The sequence below is a fragment of the Canis aureus genome, chromosome 13, assembly GCF_053574225.1.
Source record: "Canis aureus isolate CA01 chromosome 13, VMU_Caureus_v.1.0, whole genome shotgun sequence".
Classification (NCBI taxonomy): domain Eukaryota; kingdom Metazoa; phylum Chordata; class Mammalia; order Carnivora; family Canidae; genus Canis; species Canis aureus.
This window is the reverse complement of record NC_135623.1, coordinates 57,141,392-57,159,780: the sequence shown is the minus strand read 5'-3', so window position 1 is coordinate 57,159,780 and position 18,389 is coordinate 57,141,392. Positions and strand designations below refer to the sequence as shown.

The window sequence follows — 18,389 nt, the reverse complement described above, 5'->3', positions numbered from 1 at the left end:
TGTGCCTTCCCTTCTACCCAAGTGTTATGTGGCAAGTAGTTAACTGTTAGTAAATATGGATTTAGATTTATCCAGAAATGTTATTGAAATAGCCTGATACCCTATAAGAGATGTTCTGGAATATCACCCTTGACATAGTAAAGCTTCTCAATGCCAGATACATTTATCTGGTCAAGACTAAACTACCTGCATTTGTGGAAGTTTATCTCTAGGCTCTGATTCCATGTTCAATATACTCTCAGCTTGAGCTCTATTTACGTTAAATCAATACTCCGTCACACAGAACGAGAAGACCAAATGCAGTGGATCAAGTTTACCACTTGATGCATGTAGGATATATTTAAAAATCATTGAAAACATAACATAGTAGCTTTGTCTCCATGGCAATCTCAATTTTGTGTGTGTCCCTACAGATTTATCTGAGGAACCAGAACAGTCAGCGGATATGCCCTTGGAAGTGTATGGAAGAGAAGATTTTAATACTAATGCTACGTTTCCCACGGTGACCACAGAAACATTACCTGCAAATACAAGTTTTATCGACTTTGACGATGATGCAGATCAGTTAGAATTTATATTAATGGTGTTGATCCCACTGATTTTATTTGCCCTCCTATTTTTATCAGTGATAATCCTTGTAACACGCTATAGGAGAAAAAGAGCCAAACAAGGTAACCATTTCGTATGTTCCCATTTCCAGACAATTGCTTCGTGTGTTAATGACAGTCAGTTAACAAAATACTTCTTGCTTCTACACAGAGCCGTATAGCCCAGGATCTCAGAGTGCCTTACAGACATGTGAGTATGATCCTGACGCCTGTCTGGAGTTGGGGATGGGGAAGGAAAGAACCAAGAGTTTTTTAAGTTGAGCAACAAAGACTACATAATGTAGTAAGTGATGAATATTCCCTTATATTTCAAAAAGAGAATAGCTTCAGCCTCAATTGAGATTTAAAACACACAGCTGCTGTCTCTGTACCTTATCCAGACGAGGGCCCTGTCTAATACCAGCCAAGAGGTCCATGCAACATTCCATAAGGTGTAGGAAACCAGGAAGATGGCAAAGCGGTGGGTCAGATTGGGGCTGGGGATGAGACCTGGGCTCGTCTCCACCAGAAGAGCATTCTTCTGTGTATATTTCTGTCAAAGATACGGTTTTCTCCTCCATGCCACATCCCAATTTGATTGTGCAAAGGCTGGAGTAAAGCATTGTTCTTATTCTCATTAAAGCCATGATAACTTTTGTATGAAATTCCCAATTGGCTGCAGATTACCATCAACAATCTGAAACCAATCCAATAGGGAGTTCCCTAGCTCAGAGATACCCCCGCGAGTATTCAGTTCCAAATCTAGAAGCAATGAACACTGGGTGTCAGGGTGCTTCTAAGTCCACAGTAGACGTGAGTATTTTTGGCTTGTTCTGCTAAAAGTGACTCCAATTAGATTTTTTAAAAATATATTTTATTTATTTATTTGAGAGAGAGAGAGAGTGAGCGCACATGAACCAGGGGTAGATGCAGAGAGAGAAGCAGGTTCCCCACTGAGCAGGGAGCTCGTGGGACTTGATCCCAGGACCATGAGATCATGACCTGAGCCAAGGGCAGATGCTCAACCAACTGAGCCACTCAGGTGTCCCTCCAATTATATTTTTATAAGTTGAAGCCTTTGGTTATTCCAAAAAATCACTCGAGGGCTGAGACCATCTCTAGTAAGCTACGTATTGATACGTGCATACAAAACTCACTCAACATCCCTCCCACTCACTACTAAGGACCCCCTGGCTTCGAGATCATGCCCTTTGCCTGCAGGCCCGGCTCCTGCACCAGGAGAGCCTTTAAGTTCTCAGCAGGAGCTATCAATGATCATTTTCCATTAGGCCAGCAGGTATGGTAAGTAGGAGCTAGGGAAGAAGCACTAATGTGCATTACCTTTCTTGGCAGGAACCAATATAATAGATTCCAAGGGAGTACAAAATGCACACGCCTCTCCACTGCTTGAAATTTCAGGGTCACATGGGCGCTCCTTTGTAAGCTAAAGAAAAACATAAAGCAAACAGGGCTATCTGTACCCCTATTTTTTTAACCTCAGGGAAAGTAAGAATTTCCTGCTTAAACCATAACCTGAGCCAGTTTTACCTAATGATGTCACCGGACTTGGGGGGGAGGATGGGGGTGCCCATTCAAATGTGTGTGCTTTTAAACTCTAAATCCAGGAAAGGATTTTTCACTGACCTTCATTGTGAGAATCTCAAAGTTCAAAAGCCATTCATAATCAAGAACTGGCCTCATTCTCAGATGGCTCGTGCATCCTACACTGGAGCCACACTCGAAGTATTTGCTGTTCCCAGAGCCAGGCTTACACATTCATGATGCTTTCAGGCCTGGTTGACACTATTCTTCTGTTTGGGGTTTCCTTCTTGTCTGCTTGGCAAACTGCCACCCTGTTCCTCAATGCCCAGTTCTGAAGTTTTTATGAAGCCTTGAGTAATCACTCCCCGGGCAAAATTAATCACCGCCTCTTCTGTGCTTTTACAGATGATGTTGACACTTACCATGCACTGTATTTATGTTGGGATAAATTGGTGACTTTTCTTTCTTTTTTTTTTTTTTTTTGGTCTCTCTTACTACATTATGTTCTCTCTACGGTCCAAGAGAACCAAGAGCTTGTCTTATTTATCTCGTTTAACAGTGTGGTGTGGAGGTTAGAGTACAGGTTCTGGAACCACACTGCCTGGTTGACTTTTTCCCAGCTATGAATTCTCAGACTCTGTTTCTTTATTCTGTGAAATGGGTAAATCCAACACTTGGCTTACAGAGCTGTTGTAACAATTAAGTAGATTCATCTAAGTACGCCACTGAGGAAAAAGAGTAGCTGGCATATTGTTAGCTGCTGCTTCTTATTATTACTGACCCTTGACCTAACATCGTGTCTAGCCCTACACATATATTAGCTGCTCAGTAAATGCCGTTGAATGAATGAGTTAATCAAACAGTGTTAGAACTTTTTTTTTAAGAACACCTCCCTATTCTCAGAGGAAAAAACAAATTTGCAACTCATTCTTAACACAAATTTGCACATTCTCTTTGGTTTGAATATGCCTCACTTTGAGAGAACACAACACAGAAATCTTAAAATTTCAAAACAATTCCTTATCGCAAGTTTGGAGAGAGAGAGCTTTATCTGAATATTTTCTTTAAGATATACACAGCTGGTTAATTGCTTAACACACAGATATCTCTTCAGACTAAATGCTGAAAAGTTAACAACTACTGTCTGCTAAAGTCCACCCTTTTATATTTTACATTATAACACAAGTCAGTAAAAGGAGAGGAACACCTGGGTGGCTCAGTCTGTTAAGCATCTGACTCTTGATTTCGGCTCAGATCATGATCTCAGGGTTGTGAGATGGAGCCCCAGGGCCAGGCTCCATGCTCAGCAGGGAGTCTGCTTAGGATTCTCTCTCTCCTTCTCCCTCTGCCTCTACCTCCACCTTGCCCACTCACTCTCTAAAAAAAAAAACAAAAACCAAACAAACAAAAACAAATAAATAAATCTTCAAAAATAAATAAAAGGAGAACATTACAATTAACAAAATTTGATTTAAATATTCTTTCCAGGAAAAAATAAAACTGTCACACTGGGTCAGACCAGCAATTTTCTTGGAAAGACTCCAAAACAATGTTTTGTGGGAGGGCATGGATGATGTCCGCCCAGAGAGTTAGAATTAGACATATTGGTTCCCTCCACATGAGCAGAGCCTGGTGTGCTCTTCTGCCCCAGGAGGTGAGCCTGTACCTTTGATGACTAGGGAGGGCCTGGCCCACACATTCAGAAAGAACCCTTCTTCCGACTGGCAATCATGTTTTTCCTTTGGGCCTGTTTCAAGTCCAGGAAAAAGGGAGGTGCTGGGCAGTAATGCCAAGTTCCATCGCCCCTCTTCCTAGGCCTCCAGGCGGTAGAGCATTTGCGGTTGTTATTATTTACCATTTATTAAGGGTCTTGGTGTGCCCAGTCCTTCTGAGAGAGCTGCAGGGAGAAGAGCTGGCAATAAGCCATTGCTCTAAATAGGCTGTGGCTACATGACACCTGGCTCAGCGCAGGACATCTCCAGAAAGAGACTCTCTCTCTCTTGCTCAGTGTTCCGCCTGGAAAGAGAGAGAAGCGAGCCCATCCCCTGCGGGGCTCCTGCTCCCATTGCCTGCCCAGCAAGCGCCCCACCGCCCCACCGCCCCACCGCCCCACCGGAGGGGCACAGGGGAGAGTAGCTGACGGTGGGGGCGGCGGCAGGCTCAGGGGGTGTAACTGGGAACTGCAGGCAGAGGACGAAGTGGGTCGAATAGTAGGAAATGGAGGGACTGTGGGAGGGGAGGTGGAATCAAGCGCAGGTGGGGGGCTGCGGAGGCTACATTTGCCCTCTGGTTGCAGAGGGAGTAGATGGCTTTTAATAAAGAGATCCAGGCCAGGTGGAGTGGAGAGGGCAGGGCCTGATTGCTGGGGACGCGTAATTGGTCTCCCTCCTGGTTTAATGCTCTGCTCTAGTGAGCTCTCCCAGATGTTTTCCTGTTGCCATGGTGGCTGGGGCAGGGCTAATGGTCTCGGAGCGGGGGAGACAGGCCACAGAAGGCTTTTTGCTCTGTTTGAATACTGATTACAGGAGCTTCGCATTTGGTGCATCTGGAGCACTTTTGTAATGGGTTTTTAAACTTTTCCATCATCTGCATGCAGGGTTGGGTTTTGCTCACCACAAAGCCTGCAGGCACTCAAATAATACAAATAAATCCATACCCTCGTCAGTGGGGCTGTGGGGCCACTTGTTCTCTGAGAAATTAGAGTGTGTGTGTGTGTGTGTGTGTGTGTGTGTGTGTGTTGGGAGGTTACTAAGCAGGAAAAGAGGGGAAGGGAAAGGCAAAACAGGGGGATCTTTAGGGGTCACATCTAGGGGAGGTTCAATTGTGCAGGGACTTTATTTATAGTAAAATCCCTTAAGGAAATAGCATATCAATTTTAGATTAAAAGTATTAATATAGAAATATAAGATGAACGTACACCCGTTTCCCCAGTCCAAGTGTCTGAGGATCAGGTGCCTGCAGGGAGCTTCAGGTTCCTACCAGGGGCAGAAAGACATAGCCCAGAGCCCTTGGAAGGTGAGTGGTGATGGCACAAGGCTTCCCTCTGTGCCCAGCTGTCCTGGATCAGCGATGCCGTGAGAGCTTGCCAACCCACAGGAAATTACGGCGGCTCTCGGCTGCCAGGAGCTCAGTTCCAGGTGCCTGCTGGTTCTGTTTCCTCGATGGGGACCTGCATTTCTGCAGGCCCGGCGAAAAGAGACCTCTGATTGCCAAGGATCAGGAACATCTGGCTCTTCGGCCGACCTCTATGAAGTGGTTCGCTTCTCAATGCCTCTCCCGTCACAAGAGGTGCCGTGGGCCTATGCTATGCACTCACTTGACATCGCTGCCTCATTTCTCTGGAGGCAAAACAAAACAGAGCTTGAGCTGGGGCACTGGGCTCTTGACTCCTGCCACACATTCATCTGAAGTCTGATGGGCATTTGACAAACAGTTAGCTGGTTCTCACCTCAACTGCAGCAACAAACAGCGGGTTTGCTCAAAGCTTCACTTTTATGATATGACTAAGTCCAAAACATTGGGCATGAATTTAACCCGTGTTGGACCATCCAGATCAAGACCTGCTCATTTATTCAATACATGTTTACTGGATGTTTGCCAGGTACTGTGACAGCTAGACGGGAGGTGAGGGGACATCAGGACGGACAGGACAGGCATGATCTCTGTCCTTTTGGAACTATGTTTTAGTGGGCGGGACAGACAAAATTAAGCAGGTGGATTGACCAATGGCAAATTGTGCCAAGGGCTGTAAAGGAGTAAGCAAGGTGCTGAGCTGGGAAACAACTGGAAGGGTGAGCCCTGCTTCAGCAAGAGGGTGCTCCTTGAGTATAAACCGAGACCAGAAGGGCATGAGAGCAGAGTTCCAAGGAGAGACCTTGATGGAATACACCACAGCCTGTCCCAGGACAAAGAGACAGTCACAGTGTTGGGCTTGTTGGGTCACAAGGAGATACAACAGTGATATTTTGAACTGGGACGTTTTGGGGTAGGGGACCAAGGAACAGTCCTTCTTGTCTGACTCTTCCTTGCTTTATCTCACCATGAAGGTTTTCTCCTTCATATGGATTAAAAATAAATAAATAAAAAGGAATAAACATGTGATTTGAGGTAATAAATACTCTCAGAGGGCCATCATATCTTGAAAAAAACAAGCAGATTCCATATGGATTAGGACCTCATTTCAATACGGCACATGTTTGACTCAGAGGCTAATTGTTGCTCCCTTAAAAATGCTATTGACTTAAAGTCCCCTCTTGTCTCTGTGGAGATTTCAGCTGTTGGTGAAATAAAAAGTTGTTATAAGACAATGAAAGCTAACATAACTTTTATATATTTTTTTTCTCTTTAGATGAACTGGGAAGTGAAAACATCAAAGTGTAAGTCTCCGCTGCCTCCAACCCAGCTCATTGTAGACAAGGGTATCAGAGAGAAGGGCAGAGTAGAGAGCCACCTGCTTTTTTAAGAATCGTTGTTCTGATACCCTTGGGGGGCCTCTTGCTTCCTGGGCCCCAGGAGAGGGCCCTTAGCAGGCTGCAGGGGGAGGGGGGGTGCACTCTAGTCCCCCAACCTCCATTCAGTAGAGGGTCTGGGTGTTGAACAGGGTCCTCTTCCAAAAACCATCTTGTCTGACTGCTATCAGTTCCAGATGCATTGTAGTTAAATATTCCGACCCTGGGTGTATTTGACAGACATCGGTTTGTTTATTCTGATTAAAAATGTTATCACCAGGAAAGCTAATGTTCACTGGTATTAAAGCAGGAGAGCCTTGGTAGAAGCATAAAGTTCATGCAGCAGAGCCACATTAGAGTGGGAGAGAGAAGAGGAATGGAGGGGGAGAGGAAGGAAAGAAGGAGAGAGATTGAGAGAGAGAGAGAGAGAGAGAGAGAGAGAGAGAGACTGGAAAAGAGGGAAAGAGAAAACAAGATTCCACCAGAAGAGTGCTCTGGGGCAATGTCACCACCTCCTCCCCCACTCTCTCCCCAGCAACTTTGCCTGTTTAGACACTTTGCTCACTTCCTCTGCACAGGGTCACGCCCATGCTGTGGTTCAGAGTGGGTGGTCCTCCACCCCAGCCCCATTTACATTAACCAGGGGCTTCTTTCCCATGACCGTGTGCTCTGAGCCCCAGTAAGGGAAGGCAGTGGGTTTCTGAAAGCAATGGTTCCATGTCTCCACCATGGAAAAGCCTGGGAGTTGACAGGAGAGGTGATCAAAGTAGCCTGTTCTCAGTGGCCACTTGACCTGGGGCACAGGTCAGAAACCTCAAGAAAAGGGAAGTGAAATTAAGCAAGGCCCCAATGCTATACAGGGCAGCTCCCCTGAGGATGGTCGTGGTGGAAGCCTGGCAGCTCAACTTTGTACCTTCTGGGGAGCAGAGTCTCCTGGGCTCCCTTTCAGCCTGAGAGCTAGACTGTGTGGCCTCCGTCTTTGGATCAGTGATGGATGAAGGCCTATCTGAGTTCTAGCCTTTCCTTCTTTGAGAATTTGGGACATGCGAATGGGGCAAACCCCCAGTCTGCCCTGGAGTGTCACATGAGAAACCAGGTTCATCTTTCTCCCATTCAACAGCCCAGGCTCTTCCCAAATGAACTGGGCACACCAGTGGATTTTTGTTTCAACACTGTTTTTGCTCTTCCTCTAGGCCCATTTTTGAGGAAGACACACCCTCTGTTATGGAAATCGAAATGGAAGAGCTTGACAAATGGATGAACAGCATGAATAGAAATGGTACAGTAACTTAGAGTCGCTTTTTCTGTCTTCTGTCGTATGAGAAGGTGCAAGAGTTTTAGAAACACCCAGTGAATCCTGGAGTGGATGGCGTGAGCCCAATCCACATGAGATCTGCAGCATGTAGATAATAAACCTGGGTCAGACCATCCTTAAAGACTCGGTTTGATTAGGGCACCACTTAGTGCCATTTGTTTTTATTTTTGCACAAGCTTTTGACGTGGCCTCTTTGAAGAAGCAAATGGTCTTTTTTCAAACAAGGAACTCTCTAGGTCCAAATTATCTGGAAGAAATTAGCATCTGGCATTACCTTATATGCTGTAGTATTTAGAGATCTACAATTTTAATCTGTATGTGGTTATAAAACTTCACCACATGTAGTTTACATAGTTCAGTGCTGTCCAGTGCAATAGACACTAGCTATATTTAAATTTATTTAAATTAAAATTTTAAAAATGAAATAAAGTAAAAAATTTTGTTCTTCAGTCACTCTGGCCACATTTTGAGTGCTCAGCAGACTATATTAAACAGTGCAAATCTAGAACATTTCTGTTGCTATAGGAAGTTCTATTAGATAACACTAATATATGTAGTATAATAAAAATTCTCATGAACTTATTTTCCATTTGATATCTGGCAGTAGTTCTGTATGTTCCCTGCTTTTTTAAGTCAGTATTTGAATTTAAAAATGATGGCAACTTGGGGCACCTGGGTGGCTCGGTTGGTTAAGCATCTGCCTTCGGCTCAGGTCAAGATCCTGGGGTCCTGGGATCAAGCCATAGAGGCGCTCTGCTTAGCGGGGGAGCCTGCTTCTCCTTCTCCCTCTGCTGCTCCTCCCACTTGTGCTCTCTCTATCTCTCTTTGTCAAATAAATACATTTTTAAAAAATCCTTAAAAAAATGATGTTACCTATTTTTTCTCCTTTTAAAATTCCTTTAAAAGGTCAATAAATTATTTTTCATGCTCAAATTAACAAACTCCACCATTTTTATTGTCATATAATTTGTATTTTTTAACATTCATCTTTTAAAAATACCCTGGGGGTTGGTCAGATTCAACAATAACGAAGTCCAAATCCAGAGACCTGTTATCAGAATTATTGCGCCAGACGCTTATCAACATAAGCTTTCCAGAAGATTAAAACCATTCAATGAACTCGTACAATTTTGAACAGAACAGTTTTTTTAAAAGATTTTATTTACTTATTCATGAGAGACACAGAGAGAGGCAGAGACATAGGCAGAGGGAGAAGCGGGCTCCTTGCAGGGAGCCCGATGTGGGACTCGATTCCAGGACCTTGGGATCACAACCCGAGCAGATGCTCAACCACTGAGCCACCCAGGCATCCCAACAGAACAGTTTTTCATAGCCCATTACTGAGGAAAGAATGGCTCCATAAAGCATTGAAGGTTAGGGCAGGCCACTGAGATAATGCTTAAGGTAGTTTCATTTTGTTGTTTTTAGTTTATAAAATATACATTTCATAATTTGGAAAATGCAAAAAAAAAAAAAAGCAGAAAGAAGAAAAACATCACACCACCCAGAGATAACCTCTTTGAATAACTTGACATATTTCCTTTTGTGCCTAAGATAATGTAATACAAAATCAGGACCCTGTTACACTCATTAAATCAGAAACTCGGAACAAGGCCTTTCTATTTAACGACTACAGCAGAGAGTTATTTTGACACATTAGTGATGGAGCCGATGGATTTTGTTTTTCCTTAAAAAATCACTGGCCCTAATAGGAGAGAACTCTGACAGCTTTAAGAAGGTTAGTTATTCCTCACTTTCCCTGCTGCTTTTGGAGTGTGCGTCCTGCCTGAAGTCATGCTGCAGGCATGTCAGGACCTCCGGTAAAGCTATTTTATTCCAGTGTTTAACCTGAAACATGCAGATTCTAGCTTTTGGAGCAACAGTGGGGTTCTTCAGGGACTGAATAACCAAGCAGTGATGAATTGTGCCCTTTCCAACAGGGGCAGAGGCATGTTGAAGTCTTGTATCTGTGCTTCTAATGCTTTTTCCATTTCAAGAGCCTTGCCATCATTAATCTTTTAACCTCTGGAACTCCCTAGTGAGGCCATTTCTGCACAAGTAACTGGACAGATCAGGGACATGCAATGCTCAAATATAGGGGTTTTGTGGATAGAAAAATAAAATTTTGGTGACTAACCATGAGTTTGCTTTTTTTCCATCCTAGCAGACAGCGAATGTTTACCTACTTTAAAGGAAGAGAAGGAATCAAACCACAACCCAAGGTACTTCTAATTTCTACCATTGATTATATGTATGTGGGGGAGGGAATTGGAGACCAGGGTAGAGCACTTTTGCTTACCGTCTCTGTGCCTGTACATTTTATGTGACAATTCACATATGTGCGTAGTGTGGGGAAAAGAAAGCATGGCAAATAGAAAAATATAAAGTAAATATCCTTGTTATATATAGATACAGTCTTTAGAAGTAAATTAGGACTGGCATTTTCTTGCCCTTCTAAAGAGACACCGTTGAAGCGGCTTCTGTTTTAGTCATAAAACTTGACGATTATATCAAACTATAGTTTTGTTTCGCTTGGGTGAATAGATGTTTGGTAAGGAAAACAGATGGGAAGTGGCAGTCTTAAGGGGGATAATTGTGAATAAGAGCGGACAAAATGAACATCTAAAAACCAAAACAAAAGAAAACCCCACCAGGCTTGGATTGTTAGGAGAGAAATTAAATGAGAATTTACTAAGCACATTCCATTCCACCACTAGGTGGCTCTGCCTGATAGAAAATTTTAGTGTCTAGGGCTTGGGTGTTTTTCCGCACACCATGATCTTGTTTAAATTTTGTTATCTTTTATGAGGATAAAAATGTGCATGTTTGGGGTGGTTTTGATCGGAGAATTATTTGGTCAGGACATGGGAAGTGTCATAGGAGAAAGGATTGGTGATTCAGCATTCCAGGGACCTGTTCCACACAATAGCACTGTGATTTGGGGGGCACCAAGTTGTTGGTAGGGGTGACTCAGAGGTGATCAGTGAGCAGAGAACTTGACAGAGTCTGTGACTGACACTTTATAATAAACTGGGCGCCTGGGTGGCTCAGTCAGTTGAGCATCTGCCTTCGGCTCAGGTCACGATCTCAGGGTCCTGGGATCGAGGCCCACATTGGAGTCCCTGCTCGGTGGTGGCGGAGCCTGCTTCTCCTCTCCCTTTGCCCCACCCCTGCCCCTGCTCTCTCTCAAATAAACAAATAAAAATTTTAAAAAATTAGAATAAACTTTCAGAGCAGGATTCTATCTTCTCTCCCTCCATGTTAACCAAAGGCTGTGCCAGTCATCTTAAATGCTTCCAGAGTGCAGTCACTGGTCACTGGGCAGTCCAAACGCTGGAGCGTCCCAGGGGAAGATTGAGAGTAGAATGTGGTTGGGGCAGTCAGACGTTTGTCTTCTGGACTCTTCTTCTGCACCTTCCCCAAAACCTTATCGGAGAGGTGGTCACCCCACATCTCACACATCAGGCCCTCACAGTCCTTTTTTTTTTTTTAAGATTTTATTTATTTATTCATGAGAGACACAGAGAGAGAGGGAGGCAGAGACACAGGCAGAGGGAGAAGCAGGCTCCATGCAGGAAGCCTGATGTGGGACTTGATCGTGGGACTCCAGGGCCGAAGGCAGGTGCTAAACCACTGAGCCACCCAGGGATCCCAGGCCCTCACAGTCCTAATGAGCCAAGCCTAGGCTCTGACGTGGAAGTCCACTTTGTATTGAAGATATCAGGCATTATTTCTCTTAAAGTTGCATCACTGGCTCAGGAAAGATTCTATCCTATTTAAGTGAGATACCAGATATTAACAAGCAGATGAAAGAGAAAAATTCTAGGGGGAGTATCACAAAGGAAATCACAGAGCAGTATTTTCTCTGCAGTTTAGTCTTAACCTAAAGATGAGTCACTGTGTATTTCTGTGTAGGGTTCACTCACATCACCACCAAAACCCTATAAATATCTTATTACCATAACTCTGACGAATACCCTCCAATGATGCGAAACATAGGGGGTTTTATAGACCTGCCTCCTGATCTCTGAAATTATTGGCAACATGGAAGAGACCTAATGTTAGAGAATTACATGGTTATGACAGCATCTTAGAAATCACGTTTCTGAAATACTGAAAGGTTGGTCTTTAAAATAAGCTGTAGCTCATTTCTGCCTATAAGACAAAAAGCCTTAACTGATTTGGGGGGCTGCTTTATGCTAAACTATTATTTTTTCAGGTGAATGTCCACATTCTTCTGTTGGTCCAGAACTATCTGGCTTTGATTCAGAGGACACTGGTCAGGCCTTACCCGCTCAGCGATGTCAGAACCAGGGCTATGCTACCAGCAATGGCAAATCCCAGGGCCTTGGTGCTATAAGGACGTTCTGATTACTCAAAGAGCAGTACAATACTATAAAGCAAATCTAATTTTTAGTCACCAAAAACTCCGAAAGATACAAAGCACTTAGAACAAAGCCTGCCACAAAGCAAACTCTCAATAAATATTGATATTATTATTAAAATTCATAGACATAAATTCACTGCACTTTGGGCTAATAAGCCTGTGTCGAAAGGCCCAGACACATCCACGTTAGTGGTTGGGGCATTTTTTTTTTAAAGCTTTCTATTTTAGTTTTAGGTGTATAGCAAAATGAGCAGAAATGACAGGTCCCATCTGCTCCCTACCCCTATACACACACAGCCTCCCTGACTATTGGTGTTCCACGCCAGAGTGGTACATTTGTCGCAATAAGTTAACCTACTTTGACACATCAGTACTCCCAAAGTTCCCCATTGGCTTTAATGTCTGAGACTCATCCTTCCTCTGCCATTTAAGCAGTGAACAGGTGACTGTACTGCTTCAGAAAGTATGTAACAGTCACTGTAGATTGAACTTAGTAGAAAACATACTTCTCCATCCTCTTGCTAAATTAAGACTTCCAGAATGCATTTAAAGAATTCAATTCATCTTGATGCTAGAAAGACACCCTGACACAGAACCTCTGTTATATGTAAAGTCTTTGTACTTCTGGAAAAAGGGGTCAATCTGGTCACCACCCTACACTTAATGCACTATGTGGGGTGTAAAGACTTTTCTCATCAGGATCCATAGTCTCGAGTCTTTTAGAACTCTTCCCACATATCCCATTGACCAGCCATTGTTCATTACTTTGCCCTGTCCTCATTGAATGGACATTTTCTTTTATGTTGTGGAATCTAAAGTTTAGCACAGGATTTTATTAAGGGCCAGAGAACACAAAGCAGTATGGGAAGTTTATACTATGGTTTTCATGTCTTTTGAAAATCAATAAGAAGAGACAACAAAGGAATTGTGTACAAGGGGGAGTTTTATATTCATATTTCCTACCTTAGCATTTCTCCCATAATTCATATCTGTTATGTGTGAGACATTGTAAGTGGAATGCTGTTTAAGGGTTGCGGCAAGGCAGAGGGAGAGGTCTGCCCTAGAGTCGAAGAGAATTTCATCACTGGCATTGTTAAGCTTTGCCAGCACTCAGTGATAACAGAGAGCAGATCTATTGAGTTGGTTATATTATTGTTTAAATTCTCTGTAAAGAATGCACTGCCTTATTGTCTGCCCCTCCCAGCACCTTCCTGAATGCTGCTAGATAGTAGTAACCACAAAGATAGACTCCCTTTCATCATAGTGCTTACGGTCTAGCCAGCCTGTCCCTTCTTCCCGAGGCCTTTATAGTTAGACAATTTCCTGCAAGCGTAGTGTTTCTGTCTCTGCAAGCTTAGGTGACGAACCACAGAAAAGGAATGGCAAATATTAGCCGAGTGTCCATCTTCTTTCCCTTATGCCAATTGGCCACAGTGATGAGTTTATATTGAGTAATAGCATTGGGAAAGACTAGGGAAAAAATTGATTTGGTTCCATCCAAGTGGATTTATAATTTTGAAAGCACATTAATAACAAAAAATAATAAGACATTTATATAGCATTTTATACATACTGGATGCCTGGGTACTATCACGTAGGAAGTTGAGCAGTCAGAGAGGGTAAATAACAGCATACCTGTTCTGGTTTTGTGATAATTCTATTGTTTATTTTATGATTCACGTCTGAGCTCAATGACATAAAAATGGATCACTTCAGTATTTCTCGGGAAAATCTAGGTTAGTTTAATAAAGAATTTCGTGAATTTCTTCCTGTCTCTGCTCTTTGTCTTTTTTTTTTTTAGAAAATTATGATGATGTAATTTTACAAAATATATTTACTGAACAACCCAATATGTGCCTGGCATTGTCTACATCACATCAGTTCAACCAGCTAAAAATGAAATAAACTGTATGAGTAAACCTGGAGCTTGGAGCGGTTCAATGATTTGTCTAATTTACACAGCAGGTTTATGATAAAACTCAATGTTTCTTTTAAAACTACATTTTCGAGACGCCTGGGTGGCTCTGCGGTTGAGCGTCTACCTTTGGCCCAAGGCGTGATCCTGGAGTCTCGGGATCCCCCTGCAGGGAGCCTACTTCTCCTTCTGCCTGTGTTTCTGCCTCTCTCTCTGTCTCTCATGAATAAATAAACAAAATCTTTATAAAAAAAAAAACCCAAAATTACATTTTCATTTTCTTTTATTAATTAGTTAAGAGATATTCCACAAATTAGAGATCAAAAAAATAGAAGGAACACTCAGCAGCAAAAAAGGCAGCCACCATGAGGCTAATGCATGAAAGTATTTGGTGAATGATGTATCCATCACCTCATGTATTCATGGATGAGACTGAACCATTAATTGCAAGAAAACAGCAGTTTTGGTGAACTGTGTTGGCCTCTCGGCTCAAGTAAATCTCTGTGGCCCCTTCCAGTTATTTTCTCTATGAGTTTCTTTCCTCTTTTCCTTTCTAGTCTCTCAAAAGTCCTTTAAAAACTCAGTAAGTATTAAATAAGAAGTATATTGAGTGCCAACTGGTTTCCCTCAAATCTGAGCTCTGTATTTTGAGGGATACAAAATAACTACTTATTAAAAAAAAAAAAAAAAAAAAAAGGAACCGCTTATAATCCTGCAGGATGATACCTTCAAATAACATTGTTAAAATGCAAGTGTGTATGTGTATGTGCACGTGCGTGTGCATGTGGTGGGTGAGGCAAGATGTATTAAATTTAATAAACCACAGCATTGCTTGAATAGTGGCCCAGATTATGTCTGCTGTGGGCATGATCTATGTGTGTTGGATGAATGTTAGGCCTGGGTGTGATGTTAGCCAGATGTGTGACCTCTATAATTCTCTCCCTACCCATCCCACCTCCCTCCCACCCCAACCCTGCCCCAGGGCCAGGGCCAGGGCTACTTCGGGAAGGAGAAGGGATGTTGTATTGCTGAAGAGAAAGGGAGCATGATCTAATTGTGAGGTGACTTTGTGATTTGCTGAGCTCTGTACTCCCCCCACACCAAGTTAGGAAGCATCATCACACAAGAAAGGTTTAGTGCAGGTTTATTGCCATCTTTGGAGCGAGGAAACATTAGCTGTGGTCACGAAGAGGAAGTGTGAGAAGATAAACTGGTCAGGAGAACAAAGATGGCTGCGCCCCGGGGGCACTCGGGAAGGAGGCCTTCAGAGCTGTCCTCATTTCACTGTTAGCTTCCCAATTTAATGCTTTCTTAAAAATCATAAGATGACGCTTTGTCATCAGTTCAATTTGTTTTTACAGTTTGTGGGCCTGTTACTATAAAGGCTTTTGCGAAAGCTGTCCCACATTCTTAAAATATCTACATAACACTCAGAAAACGTACGCTCTGATGCCGCGGCCGTAGACAAGACGCTAACACTGCGGAATTAACACTGAGGCAAGCAATAGAAGTTTGAGGCAGGATCACTTATTGTATCTGGTGCAATTGTGTGGCAGTGGGCCAAGATATTTTTAACAGGGAACTCTAGGATCTGCCAGAGTTGGAAACGCCTGGGCTTATTTGATCATTTCACAGAGATGATAAGTAGCCACAGGGACAGCAGGGAACACGTCTAACTCGACAGAGGAATGAGCGGGCGAGCGAGAATGCCTCCGGGCGCAGGTCGTGGGCCGGAGCCCAGGTTGCTGACTCTCACACAGGCCTGACGGCCACTGCGCCACCGCCAGTGAACATTTGCGTGTGAGAGTTGCAACACTAGGAATGACCTGATGTCCCACGGCTGAGGCAATTGGTATCCACTTTGGGACAGTCTTGTGTGGCGGGCCCTGTCACACTGCTCGCAGGCCACAGAGCCGAGCAGAGAGTGCCAGGTGTGAGCTCTGGGCTCCTTGGTGCTTGAAGTAAACAAGTTCTGGTTGGTGACGGTGCCACCAGCTAAGCCCTCAAATGCTTGTAGAGCGTTTTAAACAAACCACATTTAAGTACATTCTCCTCAGAAATGGAAAGTTTGGAGGCGCCAAACTTTGGCTCGGTCTGTTAAGCATCTGCTTTCAGCCCAGGTCATGATCCCAGGGTCCTGGGATTGAGCCCCACATCGGGCTCCCTGCTCAGTGGGGAGCCTGCTTCTCCCTCTGTCTCTGCTGTTCCCCACCCCCCATGTATTCTCTCTCTCTCTCTTTCAAATAAATAAATAAAATCTTAAAAAAAAAAGAGAAAGAAATGGAAAGTTTGTTTTGGAAGATTCTTTCTTAAAGACTTTGCATTTTGAAGCAGTCAGTGTTCAAGCTTGTGTTTAACCAAAAAACATTTGCTAGCATAGAATCTGCAAAATAAGAATAACATACATTTGTGTGTTTGTGTCAGGCCGCTAGTATAGTGCCTTACGGAGATTTGCTCACCTATCCTTTACAACAACCCTGTAAGATACATGGTATTATTATGTGTGTTTTGCAGATGAGATAAACACAGAAAACTGAGCCTAAAACAAGGTCAATTTGCCCAAGATCACACAGCCAGGAAGTGGCTGAGCCTTGATTCAAGCTCTGGCTGTCTGACCCTGTGCTCTTATCTACTACGCTGAAAGAGCCACTGTTAGCACATACTAACCTTAGTACTGCCATAAAAACAACACGAGGTGTGAAATACCTAGGCATAAACTTAACCAAAAAATGCATGGCATAATATAAAAAGAAATGGTTCAATTTTATTGAGGGACATAAAAAATTTTTTTAAATAGAGAGACACATACTGTGCTCCTGAAAGACTCCACAATGCAATAAAAATTAAAATTTAGAGCTCTGTCTCATGCCATAGATTAAAATAGACGCCAAATAAGATTAAATGCTAAAAAAAGAAAAAAGTACAGAAAAAATATAAATATTATTATAACTTTGAGGTAGGGACTAGTTGAAAGCATGACACACGAATCAAAAACCATATCAAAAAAGCATAGATTTAGGGGTGCCTGGGTGGCACAGTCCGTTGAGCATCCAACTCTTGGTTTTGGCTCAGGTTATGATCTCAGGGTTCTGTGATCCAGGCTCACATGGGACTATATGCTCAGCAGGGAGTCTGCTTGGGATTCTTTCCCTCTCCGTCTTCCCTCCCCCCTGCTCTCTCTCTCTCAAATAAATAGATAAATATTTTTAAAAAGAAAGAAAAGCATAGATTTAAACTACATTAAAAGCTCTAAATTTCTTTACTTCAAAAAACACAATAAATAGAATGAGGAGGAAAAGGAAAACTGGGGAAAAGTATTGGCAATATATGTATAATGAACAAAAATGATTAATACACACACCAATAAAAAGATAGTCCCATTCTATTTATTTATTTATTTTTAAAGATTTTATTTATTTATTCATGACAGACACAGAGAGAGAGAGGCAGAGACACAGGCAGAGAGAGAAGCAGGCTCCATGCAGGGAGCCCGACGCGGGACTCGATCCTGGTCTCCAGGATCATACCCCGGGCTGAAGGCGGTGTTAAACCGCTGGGCCACTGGGCCTGTCCAGTAGTCCCATTTTAAATGAGTAAAAATTATCAATATTAGCAATTTAGCAAAAGAAAAAAAATCAAAATTACCAATAGACCTTTAAAAAATGTTTCTTTTTCTTAGAAATCATAAAAAGTGAAGGTAAATATGACGATATTTTCACCTATTGGATCAATAAAAAATGAGAATAATAATATCCAGGATTGAAAAGGAAATCTCCCTAAAGAGAATGTGGGGAGGAAAAAAATCTAGGGAAGGGGTAATTTGACAAAGGGCTATTTAAGCTTTAATATGAGATACATTTTAGCCTGGCAATTTCTCTTCTAGGTATGTTTATGCAAAGGTAACAACTGGGAGTGTGCAAAGATTTTTTTTATACTAAATAAAAACTGAAAATCAGAAGTAGTCTACAGGTTTAACAATAAAGAAATAGTTTAAAAAATGGTTTTTGGTCTGATGAGACACTAGAATGCTCTGTAGCCACTAAAAAGATACTGTATTTTTATTAGCAAGGAATGATGTCTGTATGTGAATGACAGTGAGAAAAGCAGATCACAGCGTGATATGCATAATATGATTCCATTTTTGTACCAAAGAATGTATATCATGATCAGAGGAAGGAAGTTTGGAAGAGTACAG

The 18,389-nt window shown here is 42.7% G+C and overlaps 1 protein-coding gene across 6 annotated transcripts in view; it reads left to right on the top strand.

The window, feature by feature from the left end:
• The window catches only part of TMEM154 (transmembrane protein 154), a 45,915-nt gene that overhangs the window by 21,243 nt on the left and 6,283 nt on the right, over window positions 1-18,389 (top strand). Inside the window, exons 3-8 of one of the 6 annotated variants that reach the window (XM_077846389.1) lie at window positions 414-671; window positions 760-798; window positions 6,478-6,505; window positions 7,771-7,856; window positions 10,057-10,114; window positions 14,081-14,202. In XM_077846389.1, the coding sequence (XP_077702515.1) occupies window positions 414-671; window positions 760-798; window positions 6,478-6,505; window positions 7,771-7,856; window positions 10,057-10,114; window positions 14,081-14,090 (479 nt within the window). In that variant the 3' untranslated portion in view covers window positions 14,091-14,202. Of the gene's footprint in view, window positions 1-413; window positions 672-759; window positions 799-6,477; window positions 6,506-7,770; window positions 7,857-10,056; window positions 10,115-12,111; window positions 14,046-14,080; window positions 14,203-18,389 lie in introns of those variants that run through there. The other 5 variants (XM_077846390.1, XM_077846391.1, XM_077846393.1 and 2 more) reach the window with 5 other exon arrangements.